This window comes from Ciconia boyciana, chromosome 3 (assembly GCF_034638445.1).
Source record: "Ciconia boyciana chromosome 3, ASM3463844v1, whole genome shotgun sequence".
Taxonomy (NCBI): domain Eukaryota; kingdom Metazoa; phylum Chordata; class Aves; order Ciconiiformes; family Ciconiidae; genus Ciconia; species Ciconia boyciana.
Genome location: NC_132936.1, coordinates 12,793,885 through 12,817,939, shown reverse-complemented (window position 1 = coordinate 12,817,939; position 24,055 = coordinate 12,793,885). Strand labels below are relative to the sequence as shown.

The following is a 24,055-nucleotide window of genomic DNA, read 5'->3' as shown; positions in this document are numbered from 1 at the left end:
TTGTGGTCTTCTGCTGATGTATCGCACACTACAGTTGTTTAAACAGACACAACGATAGTGATAAATAAATCACAAATTAACTCTAGTGGTTTATAATAACAAAGGAGGGGAATGTACACTATCTGTTGTACTCAAAAGGCACGTATTTCAGAGAATCGAAGTCAGAAGCCTAGCTTCATACACAGCAGTAGAGTGTCGTATATCTTTCAGGGCTATCCGAGACAGACATCCCATGTTATCGACTACATGACTCTGACATTCACCACTCCCCTCCGAATATATCCACAGCCAATGCATAAGAAATCCATACCATCCCATCTAGACACTGGAGAAGCACTGAGACAAACAGCGGCACAGAAGGCAGCTCCACTGCCTGGATGGGGAGGCACAAAGGAAAGAGGGGGCAGAAACCTCCACCACTCGCACCTCCAACCCCACGGTTACCTCTTGCTTGGCCCAACAGTTTCTCCGGACGACCTGGAAGGATCCACTCACCTCCCAGAGAAGAGACACCGGCCCCTCCGTGGCTGGAAAGCCCGGGAAGCAGTCGCTCCCCGGTCCCTACCAGCTTCCTGCCTGCCTTCGCGGCGCCGGCTGCCGTCGGCAAAGCCGGGCACCCGGCGGGGAGCCCCCATACCAGGCAGAGCAACCATGCCGGAGAGCGAGTGACGGAAGCCCGCTCCGAGCGCTAACGTGCCCCCGCAAAACCACCTGCGTGAACCACTCCGCGGCGCGGGCAGGATCAGCGCGGCGGGGCGCGGGGCTCCCGGCCCGACCCGGCACCACGCTGCCCTGACACAGCGCGCCGGGGCGGGGGCAGACGCCGCCACTACCCTGCAACCTCCCTTCCTCCCTCCCAGCCGCCCCCCGCTCCCAGAGAGTAGAAGCGCGCCCAGCCACTGCAGCACCGGCCTCCAGGGCCCCTCACCCCACACAGACCGTCAGCCCCTCACCCTACCTCTCCTCAGCGCCAACGCCGCCGGCGGCAGCAGGGCCGTTACAACCGCCGCAAGCTCAGACCCCGGGAAGGTCCCGAGCCCCGCACAGCGGCACACTCAGGCCAGAGGCAGCCCCGCTACCCGGGCGCGACGGAAGGGCCGCCGCAGGGCGGGGCGCGGCGCCTGCGCGCTCCCGCCCCCCGCCCTGAGGGGGCCGTTTCCGTGCGCCCGCCATTTTCGAGAGGGTGGAGCCGCTTCGAGGGCTGTGCTCGCCGTTGGGGTGCGGAGAGCGGCGCGGGTGAGCGGCCCCGGCCGTTTCTCTTCCTCCCCTTCTCTCTGCTGTGGGGGCCTCGGGAATTAGCGGCTGGGCCTCCTACGGTCTCAAACCGGGATGTAAGTTTCTACTAATGCTTGACTAGAGACCGGTTCCCACCTTGCCCGGCCGCGCTTCCCACCCCCTCCCCCCCCCGCCCTTCCTTCATGCAGCCGCCTTCGCTGAGGAGGCGTCGGGAGCCTCAAGGCGCCACGGCCTCGGCTCTGTAGGCGTCCGCTCGCGGGAGGGAGCGTTGCGGGAGAGGAGGCTCCCAGCCCCAAATCGGACTCAGGATGTGAGGCCTGCAGTCCTCTTAGCGGGCAGGGAGCGCCCTCCAGAAGGCTGTTCGCCTCACAGCGGGCCAGGGAAATGTCTGTTCCTGTCTGCGTGGTGCATTATTATCTCTCGCTCGCATCAAGGCGGGAATTTTAAATGCCTGTACTCAAGATGGCTGTGTGTCTTGTTATTTCGCTTTCAGGCAACTTATCGCTTTTGTTTTCTTCTCGGGGAAAAAAAACGTAGGAGGTTGAGGAGGATTCTGTGAATGCTGAAGCATGCCACTGCTGTGCTTCAGGTGCTCGGGTTTATTGGCAAAGCTGTGCCAGGTGCTGGCGTGTCGCAGTAGGGCAGAGAGGGAGTGGGAGAGTTGTTAAAAACGTGTCGTGGGCTTTCTTTTTTTTTTTTTTTCCTTTTTTTTAAAGGCATCTGGGTCAGACATAAAGCATATGTTTGGCAGTTTTTTGCAAGCTACCTTGGCAAGGAGTGAAAGCATATCTGTCTGAACTAAACTTCAGTGGTAAATGTCTTCTGTAGTTATTTTCAAGTAGCTGGCTTACTTTTCTGGCTGTGTAAAAAAGCTTTGTGGAGTAGAATATAGTCTTAAAACATGATTTATAAAACATAAAAGCTATATAGCTATAGCACATCCTGGCCCAATGAGAAATTGAGAAGGTTTTGTGTGGGGTTTTTTTAGTTTATATTTCCTGTCAATGATCTTGTAATAGCATGGTGTCTTCAGTGATTTGTAAGTATATGAAAAAAATCAGGTTCAGTCTCCCTTCTTTGGAAGTTACCATCTTTCTAAGAAGACTGGAGGCTTGTGATGAACGAAGCTCCTCAATAGACAGATCGCTCCTATTGAAAGTAGTAGATCTGTTTGCATACAGGATCCAGATCTAAATATTTTACAGAATACGCTCAAAAAAGCAAAGACTGGTAGGTCTGACAGGCTTTCATAACTGAACCTTAGATGTATATTGAATGGGAGTAAAGAAAACTTCTGTCCTCAAATAACAATACTTTATTATCTCATAATGAAAAAAAGTGGGGGTTTTGTAGTTTTCAATTTTTTATACTTATTTTTTTCTTTATTATTTGTAATCTTATGGAGCATTAAGTGTTTGTATTGTATTCATCTTTCCTGTTAATTAAGTACCATGTGCCATTCCGTAACAGTATTTAGAAACCAACTAACACAGTTTTTATACAAATGTGTATTGATGTAGACTGGCAGAAACCAAATGATAACATCAAAAAAGACATTTCCCTTTTTTTGCTAGGTGTTCTCTTGTTAAACCCCCCTGAAGATGAATATCACACTTGTCTTTTGAGAAGGTTTGGATACCTTTTGTTAGCCTCCCCTATGCATCAGAGAAGTTGATCATCCTGGACTTCAAGAAACTATGCCATGTCTTTGCATGCTTTATTTGTATTTTTAACTCATTTTATGTGCTTCAGGTATAACAACAACAAAAGCAATACATTATGCCTTGTATGCATACTACTAAAATAGGTTGAGTGATTGACGTAGTTAAAAAAATGGATTAGAGAAACATGACTTCCTTTGAAAGTAAATCTTAACATGAGAACTTGATTTAAAAACAACCTGGAATTTCTGCAGTGGCAGAAATGACGTATCATTGATTAGCTACCTTGCTTTAAAACAGTTATAGATTATAAAGCAACACACCCTACAAAGACAGGCTTGCTGTTCTGACAGGCTGCGATGGTGTTCAATGTGGAAGATTGCTGAATTTAACATGGCCGTGTTCACTAGAGGCCGCAAGGTGGCATGGCTCCTCATGTGTCTTAAGCAGATCTCAGAGCACAGGTAGTTAGCTCGTCTAGTCATTTATTCAAAGGAGGGTTTTATTTTATCAGAGTATACAGTAGTTTCAAACTCAGGATGACAGAAATACAAAGAATTCCAGATTTTATTTGATTTTTATCTTCTAATATTGAGGAAGAAGAGGGAAAAGTAGAGAAATCAGCATGAGGCAAACTTTGTACGATAAGACAGTGCAGGCATAGATTGGTATTGTGAGGGGGAAAAGCAGAGTACATGTTAGAGGCCTTGTATAGAAGTGCAAGGTATGAAAAGCAGAAGAATGATGAAAAAGGAACGAAGGAAAGGAAGAAAATTAAATCCAGTAATGGGGTGGCATGGAGAATAGAGGTATATAAGTAAAGTTAAAGAAGAGACCAAGGGATATACCACCTAACAGGTGCATGTTTTCAGCTGGTGTTCATTATAGGTAGTGCCAGTCACACAATACCAACATTAAAATAGTAAAAACATACACACTGGTGTGTTTCTGGAATCGCAGTGTTATAATTGTCAAAATGTTTGCTGGAAGGGACCTCCAGAGGTCAGTAATGCTGCTTCCCTGCTCAGAGGGCGACTTCCACCAGTATTGAATTAAACCAGTAAGACAGTACGCTGACTGGATGTTGAAAATCTCCAAGAATGGAGATTCTGCAACCTCTGGGCAACCAGTGCTGCTGTACCCTCTCTCATTTTTTTTCCTGAAGTCCGACTTGAATTTCCTAAGCCATAATCTGTGGCTGTTGACCCTTCTTATATCATCTTGGAATACTAAGGAGAGTTTAAGTTCTGTCATCACTTTAAATATTCCTCAAGTAGCTCAAATACTTCTATTTGAACAGAAACATTTTTAATGTGAATCCTACCACTTCAGATGAGGAAGTAATTCCCTTGATAGATGTGGTTTTTCTTTGTTTTTAAATAAAGCTTGGGTTGTGCATATGTAAGGGACACATGAGACTTGGAAATGAATGGGGTTTTTTTCTTCCTTTTTTTGCCCCCAACTGAGTTTGCTTTTATTTATGTTCAGGCTATTAGCAATGAAAATGTGCAGTCCAAAGAAGGTATTTAGTAATAAACCATCTGTGAACTGGAGTCACTACACACTTAGAAGGCTTGATTGCAAGTGTTCTTGGCTCATAAAAGTAAAACTGTTAATGACTAAATATTTATTTTCCAAACCTCACATTCATGTTATGTCATACGTCATGTTATATTCTGAAAGTATTTTATTTTGCTTGGTCTTCATAGCTAAAACCTTCGTGCTGACAACAAAGAAGCTAGAACAATGGGAGTGACTAATCTGTGGCAAATCCTTGAGCCTGTGAGACAACCTGTCAACTTGAGCAGTCTCAAAGGAAAAACGCTTGCTGTTGATTTAAGTCTGTGGGTTTGTGAAGCACAGACTGTTAAAAAGATGATTGGAGTAGTTAGCAAGCCACATCTGAGGTATGGTATCCATAGAAATTATTGCAGCCAAAAATCGTGGAGCTGTATATTTTAGGTATCGTACTTATTCCAAATTTAAGACTACCTCCGGAATTGATATGACTATGTTGTTTTGATTCTGTTGTTATAGCTTGTGCTATGTATGTAAAGGGCTTGAAGCGAAGACTCAGTCATACTGGCTGAACTCAACTTTATGCTTGTGTACAAATAGAAGTTCTTGGGCCCAGCCTACCTTGGCCTTGAAGCCTTAACTGTAGATAAGGATTAGACGGATATCAGCAGAACCATGTTTGTCTTACTGTGACATAGCACTGTGTGATATACAGATTATCAAGGAACACAAATCAACATGCTAATTCCTAGATATTTCTGAGGCTGTGTGATAGAAGGTAGTATGGGAGTTTCAACTGTTTATCATAGCAGTTTGGATGCTAGTCAATTCAGAGCATAGTGAGAGTCATGCATACTCTAGCCTGATATGGCTTATAAATTAAAATTCTAGTTAGACCTCATGTTGAATTCCATATGTTTAAATCATTCTTCAGGCTTATGAGCAACCTTGAAGAATATGTATATTTTTAATTTAAATGAATCACATACTTAAGGGATGAGCAAGTATAAGCAGCTGTAATTTCAGAGCACTGTTTTCTGCAAATGATGCTGACAAAAATGAAAATATATACAAATTTTCATAAATGAGCTGTTGTTGATTAGCTCAAGAATACTGAGTTACTAGCTGCTCTTAGATGTTCCTCTGGCTTCTGTTGAATTCAGCTGATATGAAATACCAGCATCTTCTGAGAATAATTTCTTAATAGGTTACGCTTATGACCTCAAATGGTTAATTAACTAAAACTTGAAGCATGACCAAAGTAATTACTTCCCTCTGATAGGATGTCCTGTGTGCAGCAGAATGGAAGTATCAATCCAGATCTCTTATGCTGTCTTTCCAAAGCAAGACAAAGGGATGAACAGATTTCTACCAAAAAAAGAAATGTTTTCAGTCAGCTCGAAATTAAATTGTTTTGCTAAGTATTTTAGGGAAACTTATTGCAAGTGATTGATTTTTGTATCATTTGTGAAAATAGAACTAGCCTCAAAAGATCAACTTATCCTTTTTTACCAATAGCAAATGTACAAAATTAAATCTAGAGTAATGGTCTTTCCATGTCAGTTGAAGAGATATAAATGTTTGGTCTACTCTTTTTGAAAGATTGATCCTGGAATTACTGGAAAAAGCATATGCTGTCTGATATTACTGCTCTCAATTTTACTGTTATAGACCAAATAGTTGTTATTGCTCCCTTGCAAAATTCCACCTGTCAGTGATGCTGGTTTGCATATGAAATAAATTGGCATGGTAATGGTATCTAAGGATCTCTCTAATACCACAGCATTCAGTCACTTCAGAATCTGATGTACCTGTATTGATAGACTTGGGATTAAAATCTGATGCAAAAGAATCAATGTGGATATATGTTTGGAAGCAGACTTTGGATATTGAATGTTTTTTATTAAGCCTTTTACATTTGCTTACATCATTACACCTAGAAAAGATCTTTCTTGTCCTTGCGTGGTATTTTCTTGGGAATTTTGTAAAGCTGTTACAAGTTCATAGTAAAACAACTTCAACCGAAGACAGGGATACAGATAAAAGGTTTGTTAGCTTGGGGGTGAGGGAATCATAAAAGGTGGAGGGAAAGGTAGGATTGTTCCTGGGGTAGGCTGAGGGATATAAGGAAAACATCAGAAGAAATTGGGCTGTGCTAATTCTGCAGCTTATGGAATACCTTGCTTTATTACAGAAACCTATTTTTTCGGTTCTCTTTCTTAACATCAATGGGAATTAAACTAGTGTTTGTCATGGAAGGAGAGGCCCCCAAGTTGAAAGCAGACACCATGAGTAAGAGGAACGAGATGCGCTATGGACCTTCGAAGAAAGCTGGAGCTGCAAGAACAGGAAGATCTTTATTTAAGGCCATTTTAAAAGAGGTGAGTAATTGAGGGCTATGTTTCAGTATTTTTAATGTGATAGGAAGAAATCTTAACCAAATTAAATACAAGAACTTGAAAGAATTAATAGTTTTCTACACAACAAATTTCAACAGTATTTTGAGTTTTGAGGGAACATGTGCCTTCAAAATTGGGCGTTACACCATCTGTTAACTGTTGTTGTAGAAGAGAGAGAATGTCAGTTAGAATAATTTTCTTGTTTGATGTGTTCCTGTGCATGTTATGCTGTAGTGAGCCACAGTCATAATTGAGTGTTTATTACAGAAATTCATCTTCCTTGTTCTTTTCTAGTGTTAGTATTGATACTTTTTTTTTTTCCTAAATTGGGGTAAACGTGAAAATAGCAATGTGTTGTGTACCTATGCAAGCTAAGCTAGTGTGTTTTGAAGGGGAACACACAATTGTTTTGTAACCTAGAGCTATGATTTGGTAAACTAGCTGAGTAGCTAAGAGGATACACTTGTTGGAAACCTACTGAATTTAGGATAAAAGGAAGATCATATAGTCGTCTTGGTATAGATGGTTGAGACAACTCTGGTTGCAAAGACCTCCTATTCAGTAATTTTCTTCATTCATTGTTGCAGATATTTAACCATTTTTGTCTATTCAGAATTTTATGAAATAGAATTTATAGATGCTCATGGCTTCAGTAGGTTGAATGTATCAATTCATGTTTTATTCTTAAATTCTAAAATAAATTATTTTTTCTGAAATTTGTAAGCAGTATATATGAGTATATATCAGAATGTCTTATACTGTGGTCCAGTCTTACTAGGCCAAAAGTACTGTACTTTCATGCTTGATGTTCTTGGGGAGTCTGGCATCTGTTGAGAGATGCCTGTGCTAGCCCAGTATTACTACTTGAGTAAACAGTGTTGCTTTACAAAGGTAAATATTCCTTTGTTATTCTTCTTTTGAAAACATCCTAAATATCTATTTAAAGTGTAAAGATTTTTGTGAAGGAGTAACCATTAATCATGCTGTGTTCAAGTCCTGTAACTAATACTTTGCTTTTAGTTGGGTATTTCTTTTGACTGTTACGATAAACTATATTTCTCCTAAAGCAGTGCTTGTATTGATGTAGTGTTCTATAGGCAGTGCAACAGTAGCGGTTTTTGTATACACTTGTGTCTGAGAAAATGCGTGCTAATAAGTGGATCTAATTCAGCATTCAATCTCTTTCCTTTTGAATTCTTTCTTTTAGTGTCTGGAACTGCTGGAGTGTTTAGGTGTCCCTTGGGTTCAAGCAGCTGGGGAAGCAGAGGCAATGTGTGCCTACCTAAATGCAAAAGGACATGTTGATGGCTGCATTACCAATGATGGAGATGTCTTCTTATATGGAGCTCAAACAGTTTATAGGAACTTTGCCATGAATGCGAAGGTAATGTACCTCATCCCGTTCCCACCCTCTCTTTAGACTCGTCCCAAAAATGTAAACAGAAAAAAGGAACTTGAAACAATTACTTAGATTGTTATTGCACTTACCCTCTAGTAGCTGGGTTTGTTTAAAATAGTACTTTTAAGATAGGGACCTGTTGTTTGATTCACTGGCAATCCATGTATTGGATGTGAGAGCAAAAGAACTGAAGAACATTATGGTATTGCTGTCTGTGTTTGTGGTGTCCTGTGATGTGTAATAGAAAGCTAAGTAGCAAACTTTTTCCTTCCCCTTTCCTTCTCTACAGTGGAGAATTTGAGTGAAATAATTGATTCCTATAAGTTTACTGTTAGGTCATATGGGAGTCGTCAGCCTCCTAGGTCTAATAACGGTGTTCACACACTTGCATCTTACAGGTTTGTTTTATTATGAGTATACTTACAATTAATACTGTTAGTCTCTAGTTGAACATGAATAGGGTAGGGATTGTACATCTATATCATAATCAATTGTCGTGATCATTCAAAAAACCAAATCAATTTATGACCTTGAGCTGAAGCGTTCACTTGTTAGGAATGCAATTTTCCAGAACTGGCGAAAGGTAACCTCAGATTTCCATAATTTGTATTTTCTCTATAAATCAGAGAAAGGAATGCATGTGTTCTGTCTGGTGAACCTAACAAAAGTAGAGGAAAAATGGTACTGGGGTTGGAATTTTAAAAAATGTTAATCTGAAAGACTTGTCCAGAAAATACTTCAGTAATAGGAGAAAATCAATAGAACAGAAAAAAAGCACTACGAACAAGTAATTTTTTAAAAAATAATTAAAGTTGATGGAAGATTATTTGCTTTGATGGCACCGTGTTTGGGTTTTGTCTTGACCCGGTTCTTTTCTTTCATTCAACTTCCTTGTCATTTATCACCAAAAATGAAGGTGGCCTCAATCTTTCAGGTGTACTTTGTCACATATCTAAGTCAACATAAAAAAGAAAATTCTGTGAGTGTGTGTCTGTCAGGTGTATCTGTTCCAGAAAACTGAATTATTTTGGGTTGTTGGGTTGTGTGGTTTTTTTGGTTGGTTTTTTTTTTTTGGGGGGGGGGGGGTGAGGGGGGTGAAGCGGTGTTCTATGCTTTGATTCATGTTAATCTTGATTTCATGTTGGTGTGTTAGAGTCCCTCTACCCTTCAAAGCTTCAGGTGTTCCTTTAGCTCATGTCTAATATGCTAGGTAACATTTTAGTTTTTTTTTTTAACTCAAGTAGCACATTAAAATGTTTACATTGATTTCAAAAACTGTAGTTCCTGAGGTGACTTACACAGCCGCTATGACTAGATAATGTTCATTACGCCACACTTTTTCTACAGGTAGTAAACAATAAAAACACCCCTTGGCTTGTTTAGGTTCTTTCAACAGTTGATGCCCATACTTACAACTTGAAATTCCAGAACTGTAGTTATTCATGTGGTGTCCATGCATTACATTATAAATTTTAATTGCTGCTTTATTTTTTTTTTACTATCAGACGCATCTTATGGGATAGACCCGTTTCCTGCAGATGTGGGTGAACAGGGGTGGGTAAGCAATCACAACTGAATGGTTCTCAGGGCAGTTCCTTCCCTGATGTTAGAGAAATAAAACGTGTGATAAATTTCTTCTGCAGGATCCACTTCTTGACTGTTACACAGTGTCCTCTATTAAGGAGAAGCTTGGTTGTGACAGAGAGTCTTTGATTGGGCTAGCTGTTCTTCTGGGTTGTGATTATCTTCCGAAGGTAAGCAATATAATTATTTTTTATTCGGTACTTATAGTTTATTGTTTTTCAAGATAGTGTATCGAGGGAGACTTGTGCATGCTGATAAAACTGTATGCAATGCATGATTACTGAGATCTAGTTGAAGATGATGCTTAGTGAGTTACTGTAAATTTTATTTGTGAAGGCTTAAAGATAATCAAAATGTTTCATGAACATTAATCTTTCAAAACTGCTATCTATTATTCCAAACTTTTATATAATGGAGGTGAAGACAGAAGTTTAGATGTTGATTACTTTGAGCAAACATGAGAACTGAGTTGTCTGCCAGGATACTTTTAACCCATTCCCGTTAAAGTACATCCCTGGCAGATGAGCTGTGGAGAATGAGAAAAAGCAGCTTTGTCTGGTCTGTTTGGAATAGTTAGTAGTGGTGGTTTTGAATCGTAGTTATTAGTAAAGCCAGTTCTGGATGCAGTTTGGATATATCCCTTTTTAGTTCTATCATTTGTAAATATATGATTTATGAAGAAGTGGAAGTCACCCGTTTGAAAGTTTGCCTAATGAATGAAGTGAGAGGTATCTCACTTGTTACTACTTTACTTCTGAGAGGGTGTGTGTGGTGTGTGTGTGTGTGTCCATCCCCATAAGCTCTTGAATTTTTTTGGAGACTCTGAACAGAAGCTGTTGTAATGGCTATTTGAAACAGAAAGGAAGTGGGATGAAACTTGATTTCCATACAGATCATCATACGGTGACTTCAGGCAACAGTTGCTCCCATTCAGGCTTGCAGTGGATATCTAGTTATTCTTAAATCTTGTCTTAAAAATTGTCTTCCAATTTGATAAAACTGTCCTTTTAAACAACTGATACTGCTGGAAGAGCAAATAGCTCTATTTTTTTTTTTTCCTTGAAAGACTTGCTTCTGTTATAGGAATCTTTAAAGAGTTCATTATTATTATTAATATTACAAAATAAATGTATGAAGAGAGAGGGAGTAGAAAAAATAGTGGCTAATCAGTGGTTATTGTAATGGAACTAGCAGGAATGCCAAGCTCCTGGAATGCCAAGTTCTTGCATAGTCCTAAAGCAACACGACTATGTGATGCCAGATAGGTCTTTTGAGTTACTGCAGCCCAGCAAAGTGGATAAAGATAGAAACTTCTAAGGAAAGCTGAGTTACAGGAGTGCATTAGGAATGGGGACTGGCAGAACAGATAAACCAGAATGCCACTCTATAACTGCACTTACTTTGTTGAATATATATCAAAACAATGCTTTCCTTGCAGAAGCTGAATATCTGATTCTCTGCCTGGGTGTCTGGCTGCAGTCCAATGTGAACTTCTGATTAGTTTTGAATGTACGTTTATTTCATATGGTTGCATATATTCAGTTCAGCTATTACAACTGAATAAAAATAAGCTATAGATTTATTTGCAATAATGCTGTAGAAAGCACACTCAATACGATCTTTATATTCACCTGTACTGATTTGTGGCAAAATAGGGTAAGGATTGAAAAAGGAACTGGAAAAGCAGTATGTACATTTTAAATCATTATGGTTGTTTTGAATCAACTGACTTTCACTCTTCAGTATGTCTAGGGGTTACTACAAAGTTCTGGACTTCAGCCCATGAGCTAGGTTCCAGAAAATGTTTGCTGTTCCTATCTAACTATTATCCATAGTGGTAGTCCCTTTTCCTATAAAGGACACGCATACTACGGATGTAATAATGGAATAAATATCAAAATCAAACAAGCAATTATTGAAAGGGAGAGCAGGAATTTTTTGGGTTTGTGGTTTTATTGGGATTTTTAATTATTTTTCAGAAAATGCTCTTGCACTTTTTGTCACCTCTCAGAACCGATTTTGCATAAGTGCTTGAGGTCTTCAAATTTTCAAGTTGTTTCTGTTGCCGTAAAGCATCTCTTTCCTGCAAGTGAAAGCTTTTTGCCAGGTTTCTTCTGTCTCTTAAGTTCCAGCTTTTTGACTCTAAAATCCAAAAGATCTGTCTTTGTCTTGTCTTTCCCAGAAAATTCTGAAAAGTTTCAGCTGTCTGGCAGTTAGCTGGCCATTCAGTTATATTGTTGTACTGTTGCAGATAGCAAGAAGGAAAACAAAACAAGCAAAACCTCTCTTCCTATTGTTTTCTACTACCTTCTTTCTCTACCTTGTTTTATCTGAGCTACTATTGAGCGTAAGAACATTTTATGCAGCTTGTGTGTTACACTGGTAGTACAGCTGTAATCTGTCACCTTCTCTGACTTTAGAACATGGTCAAAAATTATTTTTCTCAATTTATTCTCAACATCTGGGATCATTCTTGTCATTTCTCTACATAATGTTATGAAGGCAGTTTTTATGAAAATCTGAATTCTTTGTTTTTCATTAAATAATGTTTCATATTTCCGTCTCTGTAGGGTGTTCCAGGAGTTGGGAAAGAACAAGCTTTAAAGTTAATTGAGACTTTGCGAGGTCAAAACTTATTGCAAAGGTAAAGTGAAAATTTATGTTGTCTGATGAAATACTTTGATTTTATTCAAAGACTTGCTGGTATGTACTTCAACTCCAACAATGTTTGTAATACTTTAATTTGTGGGGAAAGGGGGAAGAGATTACCACATTCCTTACTTTATATTTGCTAAATGAATTATGTGTTTTGCTAGGCAAGCTTCTTAACTGTTTTAAACATTAGCTGGCTCCTAGCTCTTGAGCTAGCAGATCTACGTTGATATATTGGAAAGGAAGTCATAGGGACTGATGAGAGACTTCTGCTGATTTTTGATGGGGTTGTGGATCAGGACATGAGATACCAAATGCTTTCTATGTTTGTTATCATAATGTATGATTGTTGGATTTCTAGTATTGACATACACAATGTACTTTAAATCTATTTCATAAATTAGAAAACTCTGTTTCTTGGGTAGATGCCTGAAAAGTATAAAGGGAGTATTTTTCAGTGTTTTATTTTAAGTATGAAAGTTAAAAATATTTCTTAATCCTTTTACTATCATCCTCTTAGGTTTGAGCAATGGAAAGAACAATTTCAGTATGATAATAATCCACCTTTGGTGGTTAAAAGGGTAACTCACTGTTCTGAGTGCTGTCATCCAGGTCAGTGTGAAAAGCGCTGAATTTTATTTTTAGCCCAATTGTTTACTTTTTATTCTGGGTGTGTGGGGTGGGGGTGGTGGGTTTTTTTGTTTGGTTGGGTTTTAGGGTTTTTTATGACTAGCATTAGAAACTTTTCTTGTCATTCAGCTTCTGGGCTATCTTCACATTTTCAGTATTGTGTATGTGTATCTTTATATAAATATTTTTGAGGCTGGGGACTACCTTTCTTCAAATGTGAAACTAGTTGATAGCAGATGGAATGTTATCACAGTGCTGTTGTGTGTTGCCATATATTTGCCTTTTTAACATTATCAGTAAAGAAAGTATGCTGTATGGACAAGCAACTATTTTTTCAGTTGCCTGAATTGGGCTTGCATCAAGAGTACTGAATCCATTAGCATTGCTGGCTTTTGCTGCTGTGTTTTCTTAAAAATAAATTAGTTTAAGGAACCTCACTTTGATAGCATCTTTGATCAGTGAACTCATTCAAACCCATCACTTGGAGAAGGAAAAACTTGTTTCAAATATGTTACTTATATACATTTGTCAGGATGTCACAGACTACTTCTGTAGTTTTTAGTTAATAAAGTCTTCAGCGTAAGGTCTGAAACTGTTGGGAGAAAAGTCTTGGGAAAAAAAAAAGTAAGCTTGTTTGTATTTGTTATTTTTTTTGCTGTAGATATATAGATACAGCTAATGCACTCAGATCTGCTTACAGCTACTATTCGTGTCAGATTCATATGTGTTCTGAGTTTTGTATTTGTACTATTAGCTTTGTATATTTGGAGATTTTGGAAACCTCTTTTCTCATGCTTGTGCATCTGCTTCTGTAGGATCTTACAAGGAACATGAACGCAGTGGATGTAAACTCTGTGAAAGCACTAGATACTGCAAACCCAATGACTCCAAATACTGCTGCCCTTGTGAATGGCATCACTTAGAGCGAGTGAAACAAGCAAGTGCAGTGGAGGACAATATCAGAAAGTAGGAATGTCTTGCAAATTGAACTGCTTTTCCCTGCATTCATGTGCAGGGTGAGCGTTTAAATTCTGCATTTTTCCCATGTGTATTCAGTTCCTAACACATTTGTTTTACCTGCAGAAAAGCTAACAGTTGTGAGGGCTTTCCATTCTCTGAGGTAACAAACAAGCCTATTTAAAGATTAATGTTTCCAATCAATTAATTGAAATTTCAGTTTTCTGCCCTCTCTTAAACTCTTTTTTGTTTTGTCTCAAGGTTATCCAAGAATTTCTTGTAAACAAGAATAAATTGGTCAAGATAAAGGAATGCCAAAGGCCAAATTTATTGTCCTTTCAGGTATGTAACAAAATAGTGGTTATTCAGCTCTGTAGTTTTTTGTTTATTGGTAAGGAAGGCATCTATGATAATTTTGATCTTCATTGGTAATTTTACTGGAAATAAGAATTAAAGAATCTTACTACAATCTTAATATACCTCAGTTTTTGAAAGTCTAAAATTGGAGACTTTGAAGAAAATCACTTGACGTAAATAGGTATGTAGAAAAGTGGAAGAAAGAGAACTCAGAAAAAAGGTCACTTGCCATTGCTTTGTTTTTGTGCAGTATGACTAGATTGGGTTGCTGAGTGCTGCATTATCTATATAGTGTAGAAAGTACTATATAGTTATATAAGATAATATTTATAGAATCACAGAATCGTATAGGTTGGAAAAGACCTTTAAGATCATCGAGTCCAATCGTAAACCTAACACTACCAAGACCACCACTACACCATGTCCCTAAGCACCTCCTCCAAACGCCTTAAGATACTTCCAGGGATGGCGACTCAACCCCTTCCCTGGGCAGCCTGTTCCAATGCTTGACAACCCTTTCAGTGAAGTAAAATTTCCTAATATCCAGTCTAAACCTCCCCTGGTGCAACTTGAGGCCATTTCCTCTTGTCCTATCACTTGTTACCTGGGAGAAGAGACTGACCCCCACCTCACTACAACCTCCTTTCAGGTAGTTGTAGAGAGCGATAAGGTCTCCCCTGAGCTTCCTCTTCTCCAGGCTAAACAACTCCAGTTCCCTCAGCCGCTCCTCATCAGACTTGTTCTCCAGACCCTTCACCAGCTTCGTTGCCCTTCTCTGGACACGCTCCAGCACCTCAATGTCTCTCTTGTAGTGAGGGGCCCAAAACTGAACACAGTGTTTGAGGTGCGGCCTCACCAGTGCTGAGTACAGGGGCACGATCACTTCCCTACTCCTGCTGGCCACACTATTTTTGATACAAGCCAGGATGCCATTGGCCTTCTTGGCCACCTGGGCACACTGCTGGCTCATATTCAGGTGGCTGTCAACCAACACCCCCAGGTCCTTTTCTGCCTGACAGCTTTCCAGCCACTCTTCCCCAAGCCTGTAGCGTTGCATGGGGTTGCTGTGGCCCAAGTGCAGGACCTGGCACTTAGCCTTGTTAAACCTCATACAATTGGCCTTGGCCCATCAATCCAGCCTGTCCAGATCCCTCTGCAGAGCCTTCCTCCCCTCAAGCAGATCAACACTCCCGCACAACTTGGTGTCATCTGCAAACTTACTGAGGGTGCACTCGATCCCTTCATCCAGATCATTGATAAAGATATTAAACAGAACTGGCCCCAACACAGAGCCCTGGGGGACACCACTTGAGACTGGCCGCCAACTGGAGTAAACTCCATTCACCACCACTCTTTGGGCCCGGCCATCCAGCCAGAATGGCTGTATGTTTACTTCAGGGATGTTACCTTTTTTGTTTTCATCCACCTTTCATTGAGGTATTGACAGGTACAGCTCTTGTTTTTACTTGTGCTTGTTTCATACTGACACAGTGCATATAGGGTAACTAACTTTGGGTATTATAGCACGTAATGATTGTGGACTTTTTCTTACATTAAACTTTCTTTTCAATTATTTTTTTGGTATGGAGATAACTAGCTTCTGTATATAACAAGCAGAAGCGGCTTTTATTCTGAATGTTGCCTGTTTTCCCAAAAACAGATAGCAGGCTTATGTTTAGCACAGTACTACCAGCTTTCAAGTTCAGAAGCCCTTTAATTCGAAGTGCATAAAGCTCAAAAGTGGTTTAGCTTATTTCTCTGTCCATAGAAGGAAGGATAAATATCCTGTGGGACTTCTTTTGGGGGGAGGAAGGGGGGTTGGGGGGCTGATATTAATATATACATGTTAGCATTGTTTTCTAACAATGATTTTTGTTTGCTGATATTAATATATGCATGTTAGCATTGTTTTCTAAGAATGATTTTTATTTGTTTTTTATTGGTGAAAGCAGATCTTTTTCCTTTTCAGGGATTGATGACAGTGTGAGAATTGTGTAGCATAATAGACCACTGTTGAGCAATGTAGCTTTAATGAAAATCCGTGTTCATCCTTCTCTCACATGCAAAATCCATAATTTTCACAGCTCCTTGCATAGCTGATCTGAATCTGATCAGGTGTTTAGCAACTGTCTTATTCCTGCTGCTGCACTACACAACTGTTCCCTTGGCTTCTTGCTGACAGCTGATGAATCTGCCCTGTTACAGATGATTGTTCCCTCCCTTGGCAGTGAGATATCGTTAGGCATTACACTAATGTATAGAAGTGTTCTAGATATTTTAAGTATTTAGTCATTTTAAGTATTTAGTCCTGTGTCCGTACTACATATCTGTCTAAGCATGATATCTAACAAAATAATAAAGTTTTAAAGTTTGGGGTTGTTTTTTTATACTAACAGATATTTGCTTCTGAGAAGATGGAATGGACCAAACATTACGCTTGTAAGAAACTATTAGCACTATTGACACGTTATGATATGATCCAGAGAAAATCTGGATACATTGATTCAAAACAACTGCAGGCAATACGGTAATGTAGCTTGATTTCTGGAATTTAATATGTTTACTTCTGCTGGAGGAAAATCACGGGTTTTTTTCCTTTTTTACGGAAAAATAATGGGTTTCTTCCATCTCAGTTTTAAGCCTTGTGCTTATTTTGAGTAGAGGTAAAAATTTAGATCAGTACACCAATTCTTACACTACTGCTGCATAAAGTAATACATATAGCACTTTCCTTTCATTCTAACTGACAAAGCCTGCTTTTTCCTGTGCTTACTTTTCATTCTGTTTCTTTGGAACTGCAAAGGAGATTTAGCATTACAGGTTTGATCCTCTGCTTAGGTTCTTAGCAGAAGTTTAGGTGACCTCTGTGATTCAAAAAAGAGCCTAGGCTTAGAAATGAGCATCTGCAGATTCAGTCATGGTCTCTGATTTTTTATTAGACCTACCAACTGTTGTAGTATATCTCTGATGAAATCATTGGCTTACAGTTCTATTCTGCTTCCCCTTCTTCTCAAAACAACATTTTCATTCAGAACTGCTTCATTTAGGAATATAAAAATGTCCCAGTATCCTGTTACTAAAAATGGATATGCAGGGGAAAAAAACAAGATGAGCATGTAGAACAACTTTCTCTTAGAATATTTTCTCACCATCCAGGTTTCTGTTACTCAGGGGTGTTCTGAGCCAGAATTAGTACCTTCTTATTCTATCAGCCCTCAATTTTTTTTTCTAATGATCTAATCTTTTCTTGAACGTATGTAAACTTTTAGAATGTACAGTGCCTGTTGGCAAATCTGAACTTAACAATTCCCTTCCCACAGTGAAGTTACTGATTTTAACTTTAGTGTCTGACAGTTTCATTTCCCAAATGAAACCCAAATTCCCCCAAAAAAATTCTTGTATTGCAAGAAGTAATACAAATTCTTGTATTACAAATTAGAGTATTGCTTAGTAGTTTTTCCATGTTCCTTGATGCTGTTCAAGATTTTATAGACCTTAATTTTGGGGGACAGAAAGACAGTCAGTAGCAATGTGATAGTATCTCTTCTGGGTTGATGTGTCATAGTCTGTTAAATTATTACTCGCAGAGAAGCTGTTCTATTCAGTGTTGTCTTTCAAAAGAGTGGAGAGACTGTTTGGGGGCTGCTTTTTAAACGGGTTGGCTAGATAAATTACCAGCATTTACCTTGATGAATGAATTAATTGACATCCTCTGTTTATAAGACTTTCTAGTGTTTCAAGAGTTTAAAAGACAGATGCATGCTCTAGAAGATTTATTTTGTTAACAAGTGTTTAAAAACGCAGTAATGATTCAGCAGGACCTTCTTCACACGTAGGAACCTATTAAACTGGGGTGTAGATGTTTTCAGAAAAATCTCATAAAAGCTGTCTGTCCCTACTCAGTTCATGTCTTATCTTCCTTCATGCTCTCATGCAAGAGATATAAATGACCCTGTCTGGACATTCAGAAAATTACTGTCCATGGCAACAGCCTTCTCTGTGGCATTAGTTGAAGATATCAAACTGATGCTTGTAGGAGTCTGTGTTACGGTTGTCTGTTACAGAATAGCTTTTTGATTTCTTGTTATGCTCCTCTGAGCTGTATCATTAAAAAAAAAAGTTTCAGTACTCAAATCTAGACCCAAAATTTTACTGTATAACTTATACAAAGAAATAGTGTATTTTTTAAAAGGTGTATTATTTCACTATTACAAGAATATTTTTTCCTCCGAATCATTACAGATTCGAGTATTGAAATATTTTTAGATAACTTAGATTTTTCATTTCCTGTTTAAACAAAAATCATTTAATGAGCTTTTTTGTTCTTACAGGATAGTCAAGACACGTGTTAAAAACGGAATTCCTTGTTTTGAAATTGAGTGGCAAAAACCAGGTTGGTCTGGTTTCTATGTACATTATGGAACAAAACAGTTCATAGAAAAAGAGAAAAGCATTCTTTAAAGAGGAAAAGAGTTTGACAACATTATGAGGAAATGAAATGTGGGTGAGATTGGAAACTGTTCTATGAAAACAATAGAAAATGTGCATCAAATTTCACATACCCTGAAAGTAAAAGCAATGCTTTTAAAAAAAAAAAAAAAAATCTACCTAGAAAGCAAGGGACTCTGTCTTCAGGTACTTTTTCTGGTACATGTTAATAAGACCTAGACTCTGTATTTCATATCTTATTTCACTATGTACCCAAAGCTGTGACTGTTTACTAGCTAGAAATTCTTATATGCTGACAGACTTCTACCTTTAATGTGCCCATTTGTGTGAGGAGACTGGCAGAAAGAAAAAGACTTCACTTGTAGCTAAATCTCAAACATTGTACTATTGACCTTTTTATGTACCTTCTTTGTACTCAAATCTTTTGTTCTTTGTTTTTCTTTTTCCCTGCTTTGATATATGCGTGTATACACGTCTAACGTACATTCATTAATTTTTTAGAACATTATGTTGATGCAGAAGATGAGCCTGTGGAGTTGTTTGTAGTCACAGTAGAAGAGGAGTCTTTGTTTCAGGCTGCTTATCCTGATGTTGTTGCCCTTTATCAAGTGGAAAAGTCAGAAGTTCTGAAGAAGAAACAGAAAAGTAAGTCCAAAAGCTTATTTCTTACCGAACTTACGGGTTTTGCCAGAATACAAGAAGCAAAAGCAAAAAACATTTCTCCCACTGTTGAGCAGTAGTGTTTTGTCAAGATCAGGGCATGATATCTTGCAGGGACTGTGCTTTTATCTTGCCATTTTATCCTTTAGCACTTAGGAAATCTGAACTGTGGTTAATATGCCATTTTGATATGCCCTTTTTTTTTTTTTCCTCCAGACAGGAAAGACAGACCAAAAGAAAAGGAATTACCAAATGTTTATGATGAAGTTAGCGATCTTCTATCTCAAATGAATTTAAAATCTAGGTGTGGAATTCTTCCTGTGCAAGACTCCATGTCAGATATAAAAACTCCCCCAGAAGATGAGATATGCCAGAGAAGTACTGAATCGGAAGATGTAGTGTTAGCTGCAGCTTCCTGCATAACAACTGTTCATATGCCAGTGTCGGCAGCTGCTCTTCCTCTGACTGCATCGCCTTACTTGCTCTTACAGAGTACATTGGCTAACTCATCTGTATTGCCAGCACGATTTACTAAAAGTTCAGGGATATCATCCTCTTCCTCTGTAACAGCTGGTCTACAACTGAGCAGTATTGATTGGGAAGGAACCTTCTTCAGTGCTTCACCAGCCCATGGGGGTGATACCCATGATCCTGCAGCTGACTTAACTACCTGCATAAAACACTTGCATCCACTAGGTCATGAAACAGTAAGAAATAGCTCAGAATATTCTGATGCTCTGCAGTCTGATCAACATAATTCTGATAGTGCGGATGATTTGGTTTCAGATGGTGCTATGGGACAACTTCAGCAGTGGTCTTTAAGTGAGCGAATACTTAAGGAGACTTCCATTCCATCAAAACCTTTGTTGTCCGAAGATGTAATGCACCTGGAGTCTTTGAAATGTTTTAAACAAACAAAAGAAACATTGAATCCAGATAAAGATTATGTCTCTTCCTCATGTCAGTTAAATAAACTAGTGCAGAAAAGTAAAAATGTGCTATCGGAAAACTATGCAAGGGAATCCAGCGTACACATTTATCAAGATCAGTACAAAAAAGCTGACAACCTGGCTGAAATGATGCAAAAAGACCATAATATAAGCAGTTCAACATCTCTAGCACTCGGTGGGCAAACAACAGAGACAGTGCATCCTGGGTGTGAAATGCTTCCAGTGTCTCAAAAGCCAGCAGATGTTGTAACTGGCTGTCACATTAAAAAAGCTTGTACTCAAACTACTTGGAAAACTTCTTTTAAAAAGAGTGTGTGTCAGAACAGATGTTCTTCTAGTGAAGACAGTGATGACGGGAACAGGAATAAAAATCTAATTTATGCACAGCAGAAAAGGCAACTGAACCCTGCTCAGTTTAAAAAATGTTTTACAAAGAAAAGCAATAACACTACTAGCAAAAGAACAAACAGTGACTCAGCCCTTATAATTAAAGGGAAGAAGAAAAAGACTAATTTAAAAAAAGCTGGTAATAGTTTCTCATTGCAAGATTCTCCAAAACCATCATCTGTAGGGGAAGTTAATTGTTCCCAAACTCCAGGGCAACCATTTGAGAGCTCAGGTTCTGGTCCCACACAGCAAGCCGAAAGTGCTGTTCTGACTTACGCTTGGGCAGACAGTCCTCTTCCCCTGTCTGAAAGACTAAAAGGAAGAATCAAAATCAATTAGGTTCTCCATAAAATAGATTATGATAACAATTAACTCTGAACCTTCTTACAGAGTTCTTTCTCAAAGTTTCTGCAATATGCTCTATCAATTTTAAGTGGACACAGTTTTGATTAATAAGGAGTGCTGTGAAATACTGCATACTGGAGCTAAAGTTTGAAATGAAAATGTTAGCAAAAGTACCAAATAGCTGATTGTAGGAAAGTGCCAGTTATTCTGGACTTGATTACACTCTGAACTTGATACATAAGCATCAGGATGTAGTATACAAGGGAGCAGGGAGGTTTATTTATGAAATAAGAAAGGTTTTTTCCCAGCAAATTGAGGATTTTGTGTACAGCTATTAGTCCTTCTGCTTATAAAGCAGACTTATTAAAATAGTGTCTGCACTGCTGTTGGATATTCTTAATAAGGTAAAGTGATACAGCTCTTTCCAACTGAAATTATCCATTCTGCTCCACTAACTTAATTTTGCTAGTTTTAAAATGGGTTTTCAAGTCCTGGGATGCTGGTTGTGTTGATTATCTCTGAAGGACCAGACAGAGACACACAGCAGATGTACCTTGCAGGGTAGATAAATTTATATCTGCCATGCCCTATAATAAACTGTTGTTTGAGTGCATGCATCTTCCAAAGAATGGAATAAGCCATGGAAGGATATTCTAGTTTTGTAACTGTCATATCTAATATTTAAGGAAATTTGATAGCTGTTTGATTAAAACATTTATAGTTTGGGGCATTTTTTTCTTAAAGATGATATAAAATCCCATCTAACACTGACTTCTACTTATAATAGAATGAAGGTTAAATTACAGAAAATCAAAATCTAATTATGATATCACAGATTGTTTGAATGATATCATGTAATATTTGTTTTTAAAGGGGGAATACAATTACATTTTGAAGGTGTTCTTCCTACCTCTTTAATATAGAAGCAATCTCTGTTCATACACAAAAAAAAGTTGTATTCAACAGCTTATTAGAAAATGCCTCCTTGCCTGCGTTTAAGTGTTCATAACTTCTTCTATGGACCAACCAGAAGGAAGGTCACTCTTAACAAGATAAGGGTTAACAATGGAAATTTAGAATATCCACACCTTAATAAAGATATCAATTCTTTCTTCATAAAGGCCAAGGCTTTAAAAGTTAGGAAGCTAAATTCCAGATGTGTTTAAGGAAGAAATAGGTAGTCTATAGATAATACAATCTGGAATTAGCCAAAATGGTAGTTTCTTATTTTCCCTACATGGGCAGATGGAGAAAGTTTGTTTATAGTTGATTTTCCAAATGAGAAATCTATTACGGAAATGAGCAAAAAATCCAAAATTTTGGAAACTTATTTTCAGTTTTGAAGGTGGTCTCTCTCTTCTGGAGACTCTTGACCACCCGCCTCACTGATGGGTAGCGAGAAGAATAGAATAGTTAAGGAGAAGAGTAGTAGTCACCTGGGGACCATAAATGGAGAGATTCCTTATTCAGTGGTCAGTATTGGAGAGATCAGACCATTTTTTGTGGAAAAACATTGTTATTGGTTATGTATGATTCTTTTTCCTTGCTCCTGACTTTGAATACTGAAAGTTGGGATCAAGAGTTTGAATTTTCATTAATAAAAATGCCAACATCATTTGAATGACCTCACTTTTGTTCCCTCCCAGTGTACAAGAATGCACTCTCTTGTTGGAGGGATCATAAAGTTTCACCCACAGTGAAATGTTTCTGTGTTTTAGGGTTTTGTTTAGAATTGGGGGGCAAGGTTTGAAGGGCTTTTGTTTGTTTTCCAAATCTGGCTGGGATGACTGCTTTAATGGATGATTCTCTGAAAATACAGTGCCAGAATTATGACAAGTTCATGTTTTGCAGATGATGGAAACCAGAAATGAGATATAAGACATTAAGAACTGCAGAAGAAAAAAGAGATACTATGTTGGTGATACTGCTACAAATTAATTTGGTTTCATAAGTACAGTTCAATCATGAAAAGCAGAAAAATTTCAATTTTTTCATTTGCAATGCATCTCAATTTTGTGCCAGTCTTCTGCTGTTATAGAAGCGGCAATAGATGTGAAAACAACTGTATAGGCTGCCCTCTCTCATTTAGGCTGTAGCTGCTCACTGCAGCAAATAAACACAAGACCTTTTATCATTGGGCGTGACCGTTGCTTGAATTAAACTTGTGATTTGTTACAGAAGGGATATTATGGTGTTTAAAGTGTTTTGATTTCTCATCTTTCTGTAATTTACTCAGTCTAAGGATTAGGGGTGATTTTTCTTCTTTGGAACTGTTTTTACCGTGCCAAAGCTGACTGCTTTGCAACCTCTCACACTTGTGAAGGTGATGTTTAAATAAATTGAGTGGGTGTAACAGGTAACTTTCTTTCTGTAATATTCCTACAAGATTATGTTAAACTGGCCCTAAGTATAATTGAATGTGATGCATTAGCCTGATGACCCTGTCTTCATTTATCAGCTGTTTGGTCATCCCAAACAGGCTCTATCAAGGTGCTTCATCTAAAGTAATAAAACCATACCTACTATGGAGGTGGAGCAAGTAAAGGATGCATTATTCTTCAAGTACTTTTCTGAAAGTTTTTCTGCAGAACTACTGTACCAGCCTGAGTACTTTACCTGGTCTATCACTCCTCATGTCAGCATCCCTCTAGCTTGAATGATTCCTGCAGAGATATAGAGCAGAACCATAGGTTCTGTCTTAACAGTATAAATATCACTATTTCCACTTATAAACAGTATTAAACATCTACTTAAATGTAGCAAATTTATTTAGTGTAGCTTAACAAAGGGAAACATTTATTTGGTGTTCCTTGTGCTAGTAATCACTATTTCAGGTCCATGGGGAATGAACCAGAAAGGAAAATAAATACT

At 38.6% G+C, this 24,055-nt stretch overlaps 2 protein-coding genes across 5 annotated transcripts in view; one reads left to right on the top strand and one right to left on the bottom strand.

Moving 5' to 3' along the window:
• The window catches only part of SMC6 (structural maintenance of chromosomes 6), a 37,518-nt gene extending 36,386 nt beyond the window's left edge, over positions 1-1,132 (bottom strand). Inside the window, exon 1 of the mRNA XM_072858520.1 lies at positions 959-1,132. The gene's annotated coding sequence lies outside the window, so the exon portion shown is untranslated. The remainder of the gene's footprint in view (positions 1-958) is intronic.
• Positions 1,133-1,172: 40 nt separating this feature from the next.
• GEN1 (GEN1 Holliday junction 5' flap endonuclease) lies at positions 1,173-23,552 on the top strand. 4 transcript variants are annotated; one of them, XM_072858521.1, is made up of 14 exons: positions 1,173-1,331; positions 4,607-4,804; positions 6,610-6,796; positions 8,022-8,198; positions 9,857-9,967; positions 12,368-12,441; positions 12,970-13,061; positions 13,895-14,045; positions 14,163-14,199; positions 14,298-14,378; positions 16,790-16,920; positions 18,725-18,786; positions 19,344-19,487; positions 19,719-23,552. In XM_072858521.1, the coding sequence occupies exons 2-14, from the start codon at positions 4,644-4,646 to the stop codon at positions 21,176-21,178; spliced, it is 2,868 nt and encodes a 955-aa protein (XP_072714622.1). In that variant the 5' UTR covers positions 1,173-1,331; positions 4,607-4,643; the 3' UTR covers positions 21,179-23,552. The 4 variants fall into 4 exon arrangements, with proteins under 4 accessions (XP_072714622.1, XP_072714623.1, XP_072714624.1 ...); XM_072858522.1 differs by lacking the exon at positions 1,173-1,331 and having other exon boundaries at positions 4,666-4,804; positions 6,660-6,796; XM_072858523.1 differs by lacking the exons at positions 1,173-1,331; positions 4,607-4,804 and adding an exon at positions 4,808-4,859 and having other exon boundaries at positions 6,660-6,796.
• Positions 23,553-24,055: the final 503 nt, after the last annotated feature.